Source organism: Falco rusticolus, chromosome 8, assembly GCF_015220075.1.
Source record: "Falco rusticolus isolate bFalRus1 chromosome 8, bFalRus1.pri, whole genome shotgun sequence".
Taxonomy (NCBI): Eukaryota; Metazoa; Chordata; class Aves; order Falconiformes; family Falconidae; genus Falco; species Falco rusticolus.
Genome location: NC_051194.1, coordinates 46,154,237 through 46,173,392, shown reverse-complemented (window position 1 = coordinate 46,173,392; position 19,156 = coordinate 46,154,237). Strand labels below are relative to the sequence as shown.

Below are 19,156 nucleotides of genomic sequence, written 5' to 3'. Positions count from 1 at the left end.
TTTTATTTTAAAAATAAGTGAACGTGCTAAAACAAAGGCAGTTAGTATTGATGTGTTCCCTCTTGCTAGTTCCCTTAGCCCACACCAAGTATCCTTTTCTAGAATTAGAGTATTTGTTTTCATTCTGAAATAATGACTGAACGTCAAGCATGTTATTTTTAAATTGGTTGTAATAGGTTTAATTTGTTTCTTCAGGTCTGAAATCATTTGCGTAAACAGAATTCGGTGCTGCTAATGCAAGGGTCAGGGTTAAAAGGCCAGGATAAGATTTCATTCTGAAAGAAAAGCCTCATAAGGCTTTTAAAATGTGTCTTCTTTTTCTGCCTTAAATGAAGAACTTGGCAAAGGAAGAACTGGGTGGAAGGAAACTAAAATCAAGATTAATTTTGGTCTTGTTAAAATGTTCATTGCAGGTCTTAATTCTGAAGGACTATACAGAGTATCAGGATTTAGTGATCTTATTGAAGATGTCAAAATGGCATTTGACAGAGGTACGGTCTTTCCTGCATGCTGGAACTTTGTGCTGATGTATTAAATATACACAATTTTTCTACACAGCCTTGGTCTGTCTCATGCTCCACTGCATCAGGGGTCTGAAGGAGTCCGGCGGCTGTGCTAGCAGAAGAGGAGTCTTCCCATCAGAAATGCTTATCAGCTTCACTTTGGCCTTTACGACCAAAATCCACTTTTCTCCTTCTATCAGTGTCTGTGCTTCAGTAATGATGTGCATGGAAAAGGACAAAGCTTTCTGAACTACTGCCCTAGTTTGCAAGTAAAACTACGCTCAGGGGGGTGGGGGAGGGATAGAGGGCAAGTGGTAAAGTACCTTAAGAGGGCTGTGCAACTGAAATCCATCTTTCTGGATGAAAGCTCCAAAATAATAAGATGAATACAATAGTGCAAACAAAGTTTGAATTATTACAGTCTGTAAGAACGTCAGTGAGAACAAACCCTTCTCTCTGAGAAAAGGCAATGGGAAAATTAAAGGCTTTCCAGCTGCAGTCCCCCTGTCGCAGTAGGAATCGAGGCCAAAATCCATGCTGGAAACTCTCCCTCATGTTTCTCTGGAGAACTGGACCTACTCAGACAACATCTGTCTCTTCTGCAGCGTTAGCAGGGTGGGGATGCACTGGAGAAGCCAAGTTCTGGATCTGTGTCCACTGTGGTCAGGAGTAGGTAGTATGCTGGAGCTAAATGGTGAACACATGTTTATCCTGTAAAGTAAGGAGGCTGGGGACTAAGCTGGTTTTCTTTCTTTAAGGTTTTTATCCCAGACTCCCCTGATTTCTCCTTCGTTGCTGACAAATGTGTTGTTTGGCAATGCACTATGTTCAGAAATAGCTAAACTCCCACGCATTAATGCAAGATAGATACTGCTAGATCAGGTAGGCAGGTTTTTCCCCCCAAGAAAACCTGCGGTTTTTTGTAATCATTTTAAATGCAGAAAGGATAGGTTTCCTTGTAAAAATGGTTGAGGTTTTCATCCTGAAAGTATGAACTTCACAAGCCAGTAACTCTCTGTTTTGCTTATAAAGGCCAACATCTGTAGTTGTGTCCTTTTTAATAATGTTTGCTTAAGCGAGTTATTATTTTTCTTGCGAGTGCTGTTTTACATCTGTTTACATTTCCAAGGCTTTAATGTCAGTGCCTTTTCCACACAGATGGGGAAAAAGCTGATATTTCTGTGAATATGTATGAAGATATCAATATTATCACTGGTGCACTTAAACTGTACTTCAGGGATTTGCCAATTCCACTCATCACGTATGATGCCTACCCAAAGTTTATGGAGTCTGCAAGTAAGTGTCACAGGTTTTTTCTCCTGATTCTCATTTTCAACCTTTTCTTCTCCTTTTTGTGCAGTACTTGCCTGTTCATTTAATAGCTGTCCCATCAGCTTTTACCCTGCATGCCCTATTTAGTAGGGATCGCAGGAGTAAATATGTACTGCATGCACGACATGACTGCAAGGTGCTACGTGATCATGGTTATATTTTTCATTGCCTTTGTCACCAGGAATGCTTCCTCTTCATCACACATTACCAATCACATCACTTTGTATGTCTTGCATGAACCCCTGGTACTTAACAGTGACATTTTAAGTCTGTTGGTTTTGTGATGCCAGAAAGAATGTGATTTATGAAAATGTTTAGAAATAAGAAGTCCTTTGTTTCTAGAGGCGTCCTTTTTGAGTGTTTTCATAAGCTGATAAGCACACATCCTAAGGCCACCTTCGAGGCTGGCCTTGCAGACACTGAATCTGCCAGCATGGCAATAAGCCCAGCTGGAACATCTCTCACAAGCGTCCTGGCTGCCTGAAGCATCTCTGCAATGTAGCAGTCACACGAGCCACACCTGGAAAGGTGTGATAGCCATGGGTAGAAAACAAGGGCCAGATGCTGGCCTTACTGCTCCTCTGGAGAAGGCTTTTTCCAAGTTGTATGGATACAGCCAAAGATGCTGATGGCAGTGTTCCCAGTACCTTCTGCTGTCCCAGGGTTGCACCTGTAGATTATTTGTGCAAAACTAGTCCAGTCATCAAGGATTGCCAGGGGAACTTTTTTCAGTGGCCTGCAGGGAATCTTTTGGTGGAGTGCAGTTTGCTTTGAGGAGCTTTCTTTGTCCAAAACGAGTCACATCCTGAGAGTGCTCTGAGCACCTCTTTGCACAGGCAAATCCTCCACTGTGAGGTTTTGATAGATTCTGGGAATCAGTAATTCAGCAGAGCTGTGAGACCTGGTCTTCTCTTCAGGCTACCATTGTTGTCTTTCTGTGTGTGAATTCTAGCTGTACATGTGGCGACAGTTGAACATCTGTGTTTCAGAAACCACTGATCCGGATGAACAGCTGGAAATTCTCCATGAGGCGTTGAAACTGCTGCCACCTGCGCACTGTGAAACCTTGCGGTATCTCATGGCACATCTGAAGAGGTAGGTGGACTAGCTGGAAAGAACTCTGAACCCAAACTCATTTTTAGCAAAGTCCAGAAAAGTCTGGGCAAGGCCCACCAAATCGTGGAGATGGACTGTGGCAGGGAATTATAGTCTGCACAGCAGTGAATACACAAACACTGGGGTCTATCCCACTTAAAGCACTTGCAAAGCACTTGAAGGAAATAAGTAAAAAAATGCAGTTTTGAAACATGAAAGTCGAACAACGAAATTGTTCTGCATTTCAGATTGCAGTGAATATTAATGGTAAACAAGCCATTCATACCTCTGGGAGTAATAAAGTCACTCCCTGGGCAAGGAGCTAATACAGCTTAGTGGCTACAGATTGATGTCTTTTTCTGCCAAGACTCGTCTACCCTGCTCGTCTCTGAGACCCTAAAAAAGACAGCAGACACTAGGCTTTAGCTGCTGCCAGTTAGGCACAGTGTTAATTGGCCCTCCAGCTGCAGGTCTGGTGAGGTCTGCCAGCTGTTCCTTGTCAGCGTGGAGCCCCTTGTTCCACCCGCTGCCTTCTCAAAACCATAGGAGCATAAATTCTGTCTGAGGTTTCTCCTGCTCCCCAAGACACAATTGAAATTGGTCAGTAGGCTGAAAAATTGTTAGAGTGAGACTGACAGATGAATATCCAGTACAACAGCACAGGTTCTCTTTCTTTCAGAAAACCAGGGGGGGAAAAATCAGTGTGGTGTGTTAGGGTATCCATTTTAGTTTCTCAAGTAACATGAACTTACTGTCAATATATAAGAATCATTCCCTTTCCTTAGAAAAATACTTCATTTTCAGCTCTCTTCTGTTTTTTTCCTTTTGCAGTTCTTCTAGAAGTAGGAATATGTTGACTCTGCTGAGTGCCTCAGGCAAAATTCAGCCACAGGGTTTCTGCCTGATTTGTCCATTTATTTCAGTGTTTCTAATGGATGTTTTAGGACAGACACAGGGATGAGAGACACAGGAGCAAAAAAAACCCACCTTACTGCTTGTGAAGTGTGAAGTTAATTTTTCCTTACCCTGTTCAGGGGTAGCTGTTGCTGCTCTAATTAGCAAGCTGCTTTTGCACGTTGTATAGGTGAATGATAAGGTAGAAGCGTGACAAAATCCACTCATTTTTAAACTTGCTTTTAATACATTTGTTAAAAAGAGACATGGTGCTCGACAGGTTGTTGTCCTGCTGCTGAATTCAGGTAACCAGACAGAGCTCCTTTATTTGGGATAATTACAGACTGAAGGCACAGTAGCCTGGAAAAATCAATCTGACTTGTTTTAAAATAAAAATTAAGGCAGAGGGGGAAAAAAAGGAGAAAAAAAGCCTTGAATTTTTTATTATTTTTTTTTAATACCGAAGGATTTGTTCATGAATGCAGGATACCAGAGTGGTGGAAAGAGAAAAAATTTAGCCAGACCCTTTCAGTCCCTGTCCCTGGGTTCTTAGTTGTTTCTGAGAATCCTTATGTGTTCTTGAAGCCATCGTGTGTATGAAAACATTTGCATCATCTAAATCTGTTCCCTTGAGCGGGGCAATTCGCCAGGATAAGCCACGGCAGAAGCTCAGGCTCCAGGCATGTTTGTGCCTGCCTGCTGCGGGCAGCCGCGATGGCCGCGGGCAGAGCCAGGGCACCCCAGCAGGCTGTCCCCCTGCCGCCCCCACCGTGCGACCCTCAGCTCCACGCTGAGCACACAGGAGGGCACAAGCTCCCTCTGAGCCCACATTAAGAAATACCACCCGGTGACCCTGGGGACCATCGTGGCAGGGCAGCGGTGACCCTTCTGGTATTTGCTGAGCAGACATGTTTCTGCGGTAGCCCTGGCAGAGGTTGCATCTCCTGTAGGTGTAAGTCTTGGGTAAATTACATTTCTGGAGGTGGCCTGCAAACCTGCCCATGGCAGGGCCTCAGCCTGCAGCTTTGAACAGGTCGGATTCCTGTGGGGCAGCAGAACGCAGCCTCCCCACCTCCTCCTCTCCGGCAGATGGGAGGCAGGCGGGGGAGGCTGCCCTGGGCTGGGGGCTCAGCTGCTGAGGGCCCCGGGAAGGGGAAGGGTGGAAGCGGGTCTGTCGGAGCACACGTGTAATGACCTGCTTATTGGTGCAAATGAGGTTACAGTGAGACCTTGGAGGTTTCAAAGCTGCCCCAAAGTGATGATTCAGGTTTTCTTAATACATGCCACAGGGCATCATTTGTCTCGGAGAGGAACCAGGTGTGCAGCTTAGCACTGTTAGCCCACAGTGCCTAAAGGCAGGGAATCCACACGAGCTGTGCTTCGCCCCCATCACCATCTAGTCACAAGAGAGGACCGGTGTGTCCACGTGGAGCCATGCCACCAGGGGGACCTGGGCAGAATCCCACCTGGGTGGGCACAGTAGAAAGTCTCTAGTGACCATAAAGCTGCTAACCTAATAACCAGCACAGCCTGCCCCCCGGAGGGACGGCTTCCGTGTGGTGCCACTGTAAAGAGCAAAAGCAAAGTTGTTCTGATTTGTCTGAAATCACCCCCCAGCCCCCTCCCTCGCCCCAGAGTACCGATTCCTCCTGCAAGTAAACATGGTCTGTGTGCGTGGTAGGACAGAGGTATTTGAGTCACTCTAAGCCCACACAGCATTTGCACTCTTAACTTCTGAGCATTTCACCCAGTGCTTCTGTATGTATCCTGCTGGAAATGGCAGCCTCTCTGAGGCTTTGGGAAGAGGCGAGTATTTCCAGTCTCCTTGGTTTTCAAGCATATCCAGGCATGGTTTGGCCTGGAAGGAATGTGAAAAACACTGTCCTTTTTTTACAGAGTAACGCTCCATGAAAAGGAAAATCTGATGAGTGCAGAGAATCTGGGCATAGTTTTCGGACCAACTCTTATGAGAGCACCAGAGCTGGATGCAATGGCTGCGTTGAATGACATCCGTTATCAGAGACTTGTGGTGGAGATGCTTATAAAAAATGAAGACATTTTATTTTGAATATTTTGGGGGTTTTGTAATAAAAAAGGAAGCAACCATGTTCTATGGATGAAGGAATATTTTAAAGTAATTTAATGGTTCTTGTTGCTGAATTCCATATTTGCTAGAGCTTTCGATGTATTCAGGATAAAAATGAAGGAACTCTTTGTCATTTCTGTAGTGCCATTCAGCTGATGTTGAAAAAGGTTAACACATACTTTCCAGTACTAGTAATCCTGGGTGTTTATCATGTTAAAATAAAAGACAAAAAGCCTAAAGCTATTGCATGATTTGCTCCCTGTTCTCCCTGTTCTGGTGAGACTCATTCCATGAAGAAAACAACTGAACTGGTGCAGCATCTTTGTTCTGGATAGTTTGTGATTGTAATTCAGCATGTTTCTCTGTGTAAACCTGTTGTGAATTTGCTTTTATGTTCTATGTAATTGGTTTCTGATACTAAAAAGAAGGCTGACGTGAAATGGAGCCTCTGGCAGTTTACTGACATTTCATATCATTCTCTGCCACTTTTGGGGCCGATTTCTTCTTGGGTTTCTTTCAGTTTTTTCATCATATAGTAATTTGTTTTTAACAGAAACAAAATGTGTACTTTAAACGTTACTTTAAGTAATTCTCCATGATGTTTATGGTGGTTGCAGTGAAATCTGCAATGCTGAACAGTGTTCCTTTATTATTATTGCTATTTTGATTGTAATTTTGTATTTTTATCTGGCATGCATACATTAATTTATTAAATTTTGCTTTTAGAACTCTAACGTTAAGCTATTTATTTTTACTTAACAAACATGTTTCAAAAATACTGTTTGTTTCATTTTTTTACATTGATGCTTCAACCCTGAACAACCTCTGACTTAAGTTGAGTTAGAGCTTTAGCAGTTTCGACACAGCCATTCTGATCTAAATACTTTGGAACCTGACACTTTACTAAGGTTCCCACAAATTCGTCTTTAGTTTGAAAATGTCTTTCTTCATTAGGTGCTTCTCAAAAATGCTTTAAAGCTCTTAAGCAAAGCAAAGCAAAAAATTATCGTCAAGCCATCTACTTATTTTATAGATATATGTATAGTTATACAATATATATACAAACTGGAATTGCAGTTTACCATTATGCAGTTGTAGCTGCCCAAAGCAGATGGATACACCACTGAATTTCAAATGCAAATACATCACAGAACACTCACTTTGCACTTAAAGCACTCAGCTGTGGCGCAAGCACTTGGGCCTGCCCTGCAAACACCATCCGGAGGAGGAGGAATAATCCCCTGGCAATCAGAGCCAGCTGTGCTCCCTTCCTGTCAGCGTTAAGGTTCCTCCCTGTGCCCACCCCTTCTCTTACGTGCCTGGCCAGGAGAGGGGAGAAGGCAGCTCTGCTACAGCTCCCCTGGAAGGGGGGAGTGAAGGATCCTACGAAGAAAAGGGTGAAACTGGGGATGCATGCTGGTAACTCGGGGAGCACGGCTGGGGGGCTACTGGAGGGGCAGAACTGGGGGAAGGTTTTGAAAGAATCTAAGGTTTTGTTTGGGGTTTTTTTTAATCTTCTGTAGCACTAAAAGTTGGTTGCTGCTATAATTCCTGTATTAATTAGTGCACATTATCACTTCATTTATCCCAATGAACCGACACAGTTGGAAAATTATGTCTCTGACCACAGCCTTGCCCCCCTGCCCCCAGCCCAAGTGCAATGGCCCATATGCTTCCCAGTCACATCTGCCTTGCACTCTCCAGCAGCCACATATGTTCACTGCTGCCTTGTTCCAAGTCCTCTCCTAAACATACCATGCTTCCCCCCGCTGCCTTGACAGCATGCGATGTATTTCTTCACCCCTCAGACCCTTATGGCCCTGTGTATCCCAGTCCTCGCTCGGACCCTAGTGGCCCTGTGTATCCCAGTCCCCAGGCCATCCATCATTCCTGCCTTCCCTTCCAGGGCACCTGGCTCGGGCCCTGTCACTGCAGTCAGTTCTCAGCTCCCTGGCGTGGCAGCACTTCTGTGTCATCGTGTCCATGGTCAGGAGAGAGCGTTTTTTTCTGAACCGTGCTGGCGAGGTTCCACACGCGTGTGTCTGACCCACTCGTGGCGCTCAGCGGCCGGGCAGCAGTCCCTGCCGTCACAAGCACACTTGCTTTCCCCCAATTCTCACGTTCTGATGAGATATGAAGGAAACTGCATGCCAGGTGATGATAAAGCTTCAGAACACGTTTAATGCCAAATAATTGCAATATTCAAACAATTAAGATTGACAGTGTCTGGTCACCGCGCTGCTCACCCTGTGGGGCACAAACTGCCCCCCCGCCCCTCACAGAGCAGGTGTCTCTGGGGTTCCAACACAGGCTGTACGTTGCGTTAGGGACAGGTCGGTGGGATGGGGGCCCCAGCGGTCAGTGAAGTACTCTCTTGACTTTGAATCCCTGGAATCTGTATCCAGTGACTACTCTTTTAAATCTCTTCAATTTAATTGGGATTTTTCATTAAGTGTCTAGGCAAAGTCTCCATTTTAGTCTTGGTTTTGCTACTGTCTTAATGAAACTGATCTTTCCTGAGCGGTAACCATTAAAGCAGGTAGTGTAGAAATAAATGTTGTCTTTGCGGTGAATTTTATACTTCTTTTTGCTGACCAGGAAGATACTTTGCATTTAATTACATGATTTAAGCTTCATTTTTTTAATGACATGCAGAAAACTGGTATTTTTAGTATTTGTATTAGTTAAATTACAATACAATAAATAACCTAGGTCTGTAAGAGGTAAAAGCTATCACTAAGTTGATCTCTGAAGGAGTTGATATCCAGGAAAAATGCATGTTATCCCTAGCTCAGGAGTTGACCTTACCGTCTCCAGTGCCGAGGGGTACGTGGCTGCAGCCTGGGGTTGCAGACACTGGAGCCGCCTCACTGGCAACGTGTTATTGAAAGGCAGTTGGCCACAGTCAAAAAGAGGGGAAGAAAGGATTTAAACTGAGGAAAACTTCTTCCTCGGGCTTCTAAGAAAGAAATGAGAGGCACTAGCAAGAAGTATGAGTTGGTGGCAGTCAAGGAACTTGCACAGATTGTGAGGGAAAGGAGGTCTTCAACAAGGATAAAGGAAGGCAAGATTAGTAAAAATTATGGAGGCAGTGAAAAACTGTCAGATTTTTATGTCTAGCAAAAATTACATATCACAGCTCTTGGGGGGAAAAAAACTATTTAGGACAGTGCTTGGAGGCATAATTAGGAGCTTTAGGATGAAAAGGAAAAAAGGCAAAAAAATCTTGCAGCAATTTCAGGAATGTCCCAGCAGTGAATTAGCCCAGTGGTGTAGCACAGGGTTACCTGACCTCTTATCAGCCAGGCCAAGCCTCTGTAGCTCAGTGCAAAAGATGTCCTGGGTGGAGACAGGCTGGGCAAGGAGCCCCTTGGTCCAGGCCCGCTTGCCGGGAGACCCGCAGTGATGTGCAGCAGCCTGGCATCTGTGTGGTGCGTTGGACTTGCTACGCGTGGCACGTGGGACACCCCTCGGGAGAGCAGCACGTGCTCCCCATGTCCCTCGCCTGGTGGCAGGGCTCCTTCCCTGGATGGGGGCCGCGTCTGCCTCCAGCTCCCTGCCGGAGGGATGTGTCGCTGTTCCCATTTTGGAGCGCAGGGCAGAGGGAAAAGTGCTGCCTGTTGAGGCCATACACAGGTTTTTGGAGAGCTCTGGGGTAAGGGAAGCAAGCTGCATGCTTGTCTCAGAAGGCAAACTTCCGTTTATGCCAGACTAGCTGACAGGATGGAAAACCCTGTTATTTATGATTTTATGCAATACCAAATTTTTCCTGCCCTTTCCCCTCCAATGGCAAAGGAAGAAGTAAAGGCTTCTAAAAGGCATCTATGATATACTCATTCTGTTCCTGACCTAATTTTTGCATGCTGATTAATGTTCTGCAATGTTTTCGTTGTTATAATTACATTGCAATATGGGGAAAAAAACATTTAGTGAACCTAGCAATCACGGATTTCTTTTTTAGTCATGCAAAATTACTGCTTAGCAACTGCACATCAGCCCTGGGAAGCTTATGTAATGCAGGAGAAGGAGGCTTAGGAAATGCGTGGTGGAGTAAAGCGATTGCTGAGCAACCCATGTAAGGCAGGAGTGCCTTTGGTTTTGGTCACATGCTAGCAAGAGTGTCAGTAAATGGCAGCAGACGAGGACGAGGACGTGTGCCTGAGGGCAGGGCGTGAGAAGTGGAGTGTGGGGCTTGCTCCTGCACCTCCAGCACATCTCCCCAGGTCCCCTCTCTGCAGCACGGGGCTGGTTAGCGCTGTGAGCTCTGCCTGCAACAGAGTCTGAGCACCCTGGGCTGATGTGCCGAGAGGGGGAAGCCTTACATCAAGTGATCCAACTCTTCTTCAGTTCTTCAGCACGCTCTGCCTCTGGTCGTGGGCATTTCAGGTTGTACTGTTCTCCAGAGCCGTTGCATATACTCATCATTTCTTTACACTGGCCTGATTCGCTCTCTGTGTGATCTGGGCCACACCACAGAGGTACTCTTCTTGATGCCACCTTCTGTATCTCAGTTTGGACAGCATGATTCATGAACTTCTCTAAAGTCTGTTGCTGGTTTCATGGTCAGAGTACCATTTTTTCTGATTTGATCTCTCCTGAGAGTGATGTCAATAAGCTGCCCGAGATAATTTTTAAAGGGCTTTTAGTTAGGTATCCTTTCCTATTTCTCATGTAAATATTTCATCTTGAGGACATATGTAGCTCTTTGTATTATTCAGGTCTTTATCGCTGTTTTGCCACAGTGGATTGGAGAAAACAGTTCTTAGGCCTCTGGGAGGCTTTGATTAATGTATTTCCTGAGGCAACTAGGCATTGTTTTGAAAAATACATTTGGCAGCCAACCAGGATTCATTTTCAAGCACTACGTTGCCTGTAATTTTTGTTTCTTGCTATAAAGCCTAGAGTTTGAATGCTAAGATTTTTCTCTTTGCCTCTTTTTTTTTTTCATGCCTTATTACTAACTGTGTCAGTTATACAAATAGGATTGTCTAAAGTGTTAAAAGTACTTATTTTGTAGATTAATATTTATAAGGTGATGTTTTCTAAAGCTTATTTGAAAGATCACTTACTAAACCAAGAAGCACTTGGCACAACACGATGCTGTTGCTCACTGCTCATCTCCAGCACCTACTCTGTTCTCAAAAAGGGGGAGGTGAGAGATTCCTTTAATTGCTTTTTTAATTTTTTAATTGCTTTCATGTGCTCCAGCATCATGATGCTGGACATAGGTTGTTTGCACCAGGTAATAACTCTCACATGACATCTTCCAGTAAACTACTGGAATTCAGGTACACTGAGATTGCTGCAAAGTGGGTTAGACACCACCAATGTGATGCAGCACAGGATACCCCACAAAAAAGAGGCTCAAAGCCCATCTGAGCACCTTTATAAAAGTAGGCAGAGGCCAATAAGCAAGTACATGTGGAGGAGTCGAAGCATCTGTCGCAGGCTGTTCCCTAGGTGAGTTGCACTGCCAAATCACATTCTCACAGAAAACTGAAATTCTGGAAGTAGTTCCCCAACCCACACATTATCTTGCCCTTCAGAGAAAAGGCATCATTTCCAATTGCGTTACAATACAGTGGATACGTTTTGTTTTCAATCTTGTTAAAAAAACCCAAACAGTAGTCCTGTGTGGCAGCCCAGATGCTCACCATTCTTAATCATTTCAAATATGGTGCAATGCTGAGTCTCTACAGCTCCTTCATGCCCTCTCATTAGAGGAAGAGTTGTCGTCTGCCCATGGCTGGCTTTGAAGTTCTCTCTCTGTCATATAAGTCGGGAACGTCTGGTCTGAAGTTACAGCAAAGCAGCGACTTGGCATTGCCTGGTGAGGATATTGGCAGTGCAGGAGACTAAAGAAGGAGCTGGAGGTACTGCCTGGGAAGCGTGGCTTGTTCCATGGTCTGCATCCATCCTTGGGCTGGAAATCTCTCCCAGCGTTAGGAGGGATCTGACATTCTCCTTCTCTTGCGCTGGTGGGAGGAAAACCCCCACTAATGTTTCCTCTTCCACCTGCAGCTCTGGCATCAGGGTTAGCCTCACTCCTAAGCTGTCATGTCAGTTCGCTAATAGTGTCGGATAAGAACAGAAAACTCATCTGCCAGTGCACCTACACCCAGCTCTCCTGTTATGAGTAAGTTAAACGGTGAGCTTTGACCTACCAACATCCCACCCCCGCAACGCTTCTCTGGGCTCCAGTCAGTCTCCTTTCAGTTCCACAGCTGAAGAGGCAAACGTGCTCCCAAAGGTGGAGGGAACCAAACACTTTGCTTCACCCGACAGCGCTGGCTGAGAGCTGCCCAAGTGACCGTCACTGCTGGTAGGTGGGGATCAGAAGCGCCGTGGGTGTACTGGCATCTTCGTTGCCTTCTCCCTTAATGGCCTGAAAGAGGCCAGCGTGGTTCAGCGGGGCATCCCACCCTATTGCCCACTTCTTGCAGGTACGTTAAGTTTGTGATGGGATGGAAGGTAGCTAATCTGTCTGCTGGTGGATGTTTGCAGTGCACACGAAAATTGTGTCCTCTGCATCATAAAAAGAATTAAGTGGCCCAGACCTCCTTCTTCATTTCTTTGGTTCTTTTTAGTCTGCTTATATCAGAGATTTTAAGAACCTAGGAGTGCAAATGTTATCATCTTTCAGCTGATCTCCACTGGATGGCATCAATGGTCTGTGTACCAAAAAGTGACATGTTGATTTTTATTTATTTTTTCTTTTTTTTCCTCATTACACTGAATGGGAGTACACCAGAAGCAGTCAGAGAAATGAGGCTCTTGCTGCTGTGATAACTTCCCTGGAGAGCCAACAGTCAGTGTAGCACCACTCCTAACACCCATTCCAGTACCTCACCAGTGACCTGCAAGTGCACAGGGGCACAGAAAAATGAAGGAAAAATATCTTAACGTTTTCAGAATTGATTAGCTAAAGTAGCCAGGAAAACTGACCAAGGAAAATGGTCACATGGAGTATTCTCTTGTTTCTTAATGAAGGCAGTATGGATTGGCTGGATGCTGTACGGAATGACACATGTCATCTGGACACAGAAGGCTGCTAGCACCACAGAGCCACTCGCCATGCTGCGCTTCAGCCCACGGTGAGATTTTACAGGTGAACGCAGACTGTTTGCTTGAAAGCACAATGCAGGCTCAAGGGCTGTGTGACAGGTTAGTGTAGATGGGCCTTTGTGTGCTAGGAGGATGAATTTCAAAATTAGGCTAATCGGAGAACTAGCCTTTCTTAATCATTAAGCTGGAGCTCTGCCTTCTGTTTCAATGCCATTTCTGGTACACGGCTGTTACTGGTATGCTTTTGCTCCTGCACTGCTTGTGTTATGCTTACATTGCTCCCCTTGCTGTGCTGTGTGTTTACCAAGATACTCCCCCAACTGCCTTGAGTCTGGTGTTTTCAACTCCTGTCAAATCCCAGATATTGGTGAGTAGGGAAATCTGGAATTTGGCTTCATGTGCAACCCCGAGTACGAAGCTGGCGTGGGCTGTCGGAGGAGTGGGAAACCCCTCCTGACTTCTGGCCGGCGTGTAGGCCCACCCAAACATGCCTTGCTGCTGCGACCCCCAGCCCTCCTGCGGGAACCCAGAGCCACCACGCACTGAAAAATGTACCCCAAAAGTGGGCGTTAAATACTTCAGTTAGCACTTTGAAGGTGTTTCTTGAGGGCAAGTTTTTGTTTTTCTGTTTTATCGGTTATAAACAGAAGCTTGTAAGTTCCCTGTTGTCCAGAGCAAGAGGAATATGGAAAAATCTTGCAGCCTGCCAAGGAGGCAAAATAAATGTTGTGTGACAGGTGACAGCTACACACCAGGAATGACAGAAGTCAGTATTTTCCACTAATTACCAACAAAATGTTGTGTGTGTGCTGGCAAAGATCCCAATGCAAGCAATAAAAATGTGTATTTTGGCATGAGGTCAGTCCCAGGTAAAGCACACATCAACAAATCCAAGTGTGTCATGTGCAGGAGCAGAAACCCGTCCCTGGGAGCTAATGGACAGCACGGGTAGAGGATGGCGTTTCCTGCTTTAAAACGCTGCGATGGCTCAGATAGCACAGTGGGGTAAATGTTGACTTTTTAAAGGCAACCACTGCAGCGCTAGGTGAGAGGGATATTTTGCAGAGATCTGTTAGGTGTTTCTGGGTTCAGCAAGGGCTTAGGGAGGGGAAGCACTGTGTGCGAAGGGAGAGAGTGCTCTGCCACCCAGCCTACTTGGAGAATTAAAAACAAAATAAACTTGTTCCTGCGTGTTTATCCAGTTAATACCAGCGATGAAAGAATCTGCATCTCAAAGCTAGGCATCCCGGGGCTCTCACAGGGTTATGGAGGTATTCTCAGGATCACAAAAGTTTATCGCAACTGCACTTGCCACAGGTGTGATGTGGGATGCTTTGGCGCACCTGCCTCTCACCGCGATGTGGGTGCTCCAGGGGAAGCAGATGACATCTGTATGGATGCTTGTGCTCTCATCCTGTAGCCGGGACTACATGGGGAATGTGCCGTGATGTTCCAGGAGTTAATTGCTTTTGTATTTGGGAGTGATGACATTGCAAAAAGGTTGTAGTCAATTGTATCCTTATGGGACAGCAATTGGAGAAGAGCCTGTGTCAGTTAAGAGCTAAAATGTGATTTTTATCTTTTTTTCCTCTGCTGTGAACTGGATAAGAGAAGCAGCTAACCAATGCAGCAGCTTTTAGGCAATAAAACATACTTCCCACATTGCCAGTTCTTCTTTCAACTGGCTATGTAGTAGAGCTCCCCTCAAAATGTCTTCAGGAAACCTTTGAATTACAGAATACTGGCCAAAATGTGTCAGACCTCATAGAAGCTGAACAAGCAGCTTGCTTTTCTGTAAAGCTGAATTTGAATAGTCTGCACTGCAGTTACTCCAATGGAGAACCATCTGCATTTAAAAACTGATATGTATATCTAAACATGTAAATGTGAACTTCCAGAGATAAGCTTCAGGCTAAATGCTGTCTGTGGTCCTACTCATGAAAGCCACTGTATGAAATGGAGTAGGGCTATGATACAATACGCATGCATTTCCAGAAGTCAGGCAATGCCAGGCTCTACTTTCTGCACTGATAGTAACTTGGCTATATACTTACAAAAGCAAATCGGCATCAGAATATGTACCCAAAATATAATATGGTGGTATAATGCCATTTCCAGAGACACACAATTCCAGGAGAGCATTCAGGTGCCCAATGCTTGTTTAAACTTTGCCTTGGATGTCTCTCCACTGTCAGGATGTGGCTTTGACACCTGGGCTGCCCTCCCTGCCCAGTTTTACTGTCAGCTGCCAGACTTTTGTGCTTTGTGTTTTTCTGTGGGGTATGAGTGAGATTTTCCTGACCACAGAAGCAGAGTATCTGAGGAGTCCTGCTGTGCAAGGAAGTCTTTGTGAGAGGGTGGATGAGCAGAGCTGTTCCTTTGCTGTCCTCGCCACTCTAGCACGGCTCACGCAAATGCTGTGCTGACTGAGCAGCCCACAGGAGCAGGGCAGAGCAAACCTCACATCTAATGGACTTGTCCTCTCGTTGTCTTGTTTGGCTCTCCAGCATGACTCACCCAGGTCCCAGAGCTACGCCGAAGCACCCAGATAGGAGCCCTAGGAGCAAACCTGTCAGGGATGATAGCTGGGATTTACCACTGCTTTATTTAGCAGCTTTGTCCAGCTCCAGGACCGGTTTCCCAGAGTTTCTGTAACAGAAAGGCAATGTGAAGCTGCAGCTTTCTTACCAGTTCCTCTGACACTTTGCAACCAGTCAGCTTGTGCCTGTCATTGCACCCGACTGTGTCTGCAGTTACTGCCAGTCCCTGTTCTCACTGCTGTGCCTGCCTTGCTCGAGCTGGGTAAATGAGTCTCCCTTGCCAGTGTTATTTTCGTCTGAGCAGCGTGGCTGTGGGGGCTGATGCTGGTTTAAAGAGGAGCCATGTTTTCCCTCACCTGCAATAGCTTGTGCCACTGATCTGTGTATTTTGGCTTGTGGTTTCTCTATTTGACTGTGGGCCTTTTTCATTGCCCTTCTCTTCCTTTCCAGACTCAGGTCCTTTTTTTCGGAAGCATCCTCCTGGTTAGATAAATGTGCACCACCTCTATGCCGCGGTGTGAGCTCTGTAACCGCAGAGGTTAAGCTCACCGCTTTTGAATGAGGTTTTGTCATTTTTAATTCCTTTGGCCTGTGTAACAGAAACCAAAGGAAAGATATGCAGCAAATAAATCTGCTACAAACATCCATGGGGATAAAACACATCTGCAGGATGGCTGAGGTGTGTCTCGGCGTGGAACACCGCAGCTCTGAATTTCTTCGTTTGTGGAATTAAACCCCACCTGCCAGTGCGCGCTGGCGTGTGTGTCGGTGTTCAGCACGTTCCGTCGAGCACCGGAATACGCAGGGCAGGCGCAGCCCGTTCGCCCCTCAAGGCTGCCGCCGGTTCCCGGAGTGCTCGGGAGCACCGACTGCCCCGTTCCGCCCTGGCGCCGGTGGCCGCCGGGCGCCACCTGGTGGCGGCGAGTGGAGCTGCGCTGGCCCCCGCGCTTCCCGTCGGCCGGCCGGCCACAACGCGCCGCCAGCCGCCCGCTGAAAACCCCACGTGAAAGCTGATACCGCTTTTCAGCTTTTAAGCCCTTAATTTCACCGACGAAAAATCTTCCTTTCCCCTCTTTTTTTTTTTTTTTTTTTTTTTTTATTTCCCTTCTGCTTCCCCCCTGCAGGCCCTGCAGCCGCTGGAGCCTCCCCCTTTTTGGAGTCAAGCATTGGCATCGATGCATGCAACTCTGCGACAAAGATTTCGGTGCAAATCTAGTATTCCTTACTCTGCCAAAAGCATTAGGTATTCTGCTCGCTTGTAACGTGTCTGTATGATATCACCCTGCCAAAGAGACTTACCTGCAGCAGTACTTGTTCACGGCTGACTCCTTTCAGGCTGGAGCAGGCAGAAGCCCACGCAGCGCTCGTTCCCAGTACGTGTGTGAATGGAAGGAACGATGCCTGAAATTCAGCAGGCAGTGAGTTCTGCTTCTTCCCAATCGATATGAATGAGACTGGTCTGCCATGAGCACAGTGGGCAGGGGGTTTGTCTGAGGTCTGGGAGGGGCCTCACAGACCAAGCCAGAAAGCTTGTAGTTGAGAAAGACATGACAAGGGTTTTTCTGTGTGGGAATAAAAAATTTGTCAAAAAAAAAAAAACAGCCAACCCTTCTTAGCAAGGGATCAAATTCAGGCACTCGCTATAGCTCGTCCCCTCCGCTTGCTTTTTCACCTCGGTCACGACAGGTCACGTTCCCCTGCTAACAACAAGCAGCATTCACTTCTCTGTCCATTTTTAACCGCAGGAGCTCAGGTTGCCTTGATTTTTGGGGAAGGGAAACAGTCTTGTGTCTCTGCCAGCGAACATTCCTTGCAGCCAGGCCGTCAGTTCCCAAAGGCCTTCTCCAAATACCTGCCGCGGCCTCCTCCGGCGTGGGCTCTGGCTTCCAGCCGGCGCGGGGGGCTGCTCCCGCTCCGGGGGGCTGTTCTCCGGTCAGCTCAGCTGCAGGAGGAGGAACGTGTTTCTGAGGCTGCATGCTTGCTGGGGCTCCTACAGAGTCTGCATACTGCCAATTCCAAGCAGCTACACCTTTTTTTTTTGGGGGGGGGGAGGAACAGAAATTTACGTTAGCCAAAAACTATAATCTGCCAAAAAGCATGGTAACACTCTCCTCCATCTGTTTTGGAGCAGACCTGGCAGCCCTGCCTTGGGTAGGCAGGAATGCTTTGAGAGACCCCGAGAGGATCCGGAGGGGCATCGCCAGCATTCCTGCAGTGCCTCCGTGCAATTGTATCTCTGCTGGTGACAGCAGCTGCCCAGCCGGGGATGAAGGTTGGAAGCAGCCAGCCGCCTGTTTGAAATAAGATAGCTGTGACAATGGGAGCTGCTGGCCCAGGCACAGGTCAGGAACAAGGCCAGGACTATGTAGGTGGACGGTTTTTACTGGAGGATAAATGTAAATGCAGAGCCTGAATGCTGAGTTAGTGGAGGGGGGTGGGTGAGGGGGAGTCATTTAATAAAAAAATAAATTAAAATAATAGTAAAGGCATCCAGCATGAAACACCAAACCAGCTGGCAGACAGCACAAAGGGTATCCAGAAGAAACTGAAAGCACATCTTGTGTCACCCAGAGGCAAAGCTGAGAAAGATTTTTGTGGGGAATGTTTTCTGGAAAAGGAAATTTGGAACAGCGTGTGAGAATGGTTGTGGCACCTAACGCAATGTCCTGTCTCTACACAGCAGGTGCCTAGGGAAAAGCGCAAGAACAGCTCAAGCATTAGGCAATATTTCCCCAGGACACTGCCCAGCCTCCTGTGACTTGTGACTCTGGGACTTCTATGACAGACTTCTTGGTTTGGTTTTTTTTAAAATGTATTTAACAGCATAAAATTAATTTATCAAACTATTTTTTTCTGAATACACATAAACTTCTAGCAACCAGACAGTCCCATGGCACTGAGTTCCACTGCAGCCATACTGTGGGAAGGAGTGTCTTGGTTAAGGTTGCCAACTGTAGATTTCCCTCAGTGCCCTCTCCTTTATTGCACTGGGACAGAGAGTGAATCCAAATCTACCTTCTGCAAACCATTTGGATTTTACAGACCCTACCAAAGCTCTTTCTCTCTCTGGCTTCTCTTCTAGACTGAGGGTTCGTACTATCTATCTGTTCCAGGTATGGAAGCCAGTTTGTACCGTGGATGTCATTGTTCTCTTTCTCCTGGGCCTTTTCCAAGTCTCCTTATGAAACCAGAGTACCAGAACTGCAAAGAGCACTCAGGGCACCGTGGGTTTATAGTGGCATCTTTCCTGTTTACTTCATCTCCTTCCCTAGGAACTGATGGACTTGCTTTTCTTATGCTGTGGAGCACTTCATGGAACTATCTCAAGATTTTGTTCCTGAGTGATACTGGTAAGCTCAGAGGAGGTCATCATACATATATTATATATATATATAATTCTTCTAGCCTGAAGAGCTGACCTATTACCAGATACCTCACTTCTTACCCCTCTTCCAGGTGATTTCTGACAATAATGAGCAAGCACTAGCATGCCCTGAAGGAATCCACTGGATCTGCCCTACTATAGAAACCAGTCATATTTGCCTTTCACAGTTCAATAAGTCTATAGGTATCCATGGGAGGGTTTGCCCTCTTACTTCAGGTTACTTAGGTTAGTTAACAGCTTTCAAGAGGGGGACTCT

The 19,156-nt window shown here is 46.2% G+C and overlaps 1 protein-coding gene across 3 annotated transcripts in view; it reads left to right on the top strand.

Moving 5' to 3' along the window:
- Nucleotides 1-6,644, top strand: part of CHN1 (chimerin 1) — a 103,031-nt gene extending 96,387 nt beyond the window's left edge. For all 3 annotated transcript variants that reach the window (XM_037397167.1, XM_037397168.1, XM_037397166.1), the window contains 4 exons: nucleotides 414-491; nucleotides 1,662-1,799; nucleotides 2,825-2,930; nucleotides 5,721-6,644. In XM_037397167.1, the coding sequence (XP_037253064.1) occupies nucleotides 414-491; nucleotides 1,662-1,799; nucleotides 2,825-2,930; nucleotides 5,721-5,892 (494 nt within the window). In that variant the 3' untranslated portion in view covers nucleotides 5,893-6,644. The remainder of the gene's footprint in view (nucleotides 1-413; nucleotides 492-1,661; nucleotides 1,800-2,824; nucleotides 2,931-5,720) is intronic.
- Nucleotides 6,645-19,156: the final 12,512 nt, after the last annotated feature.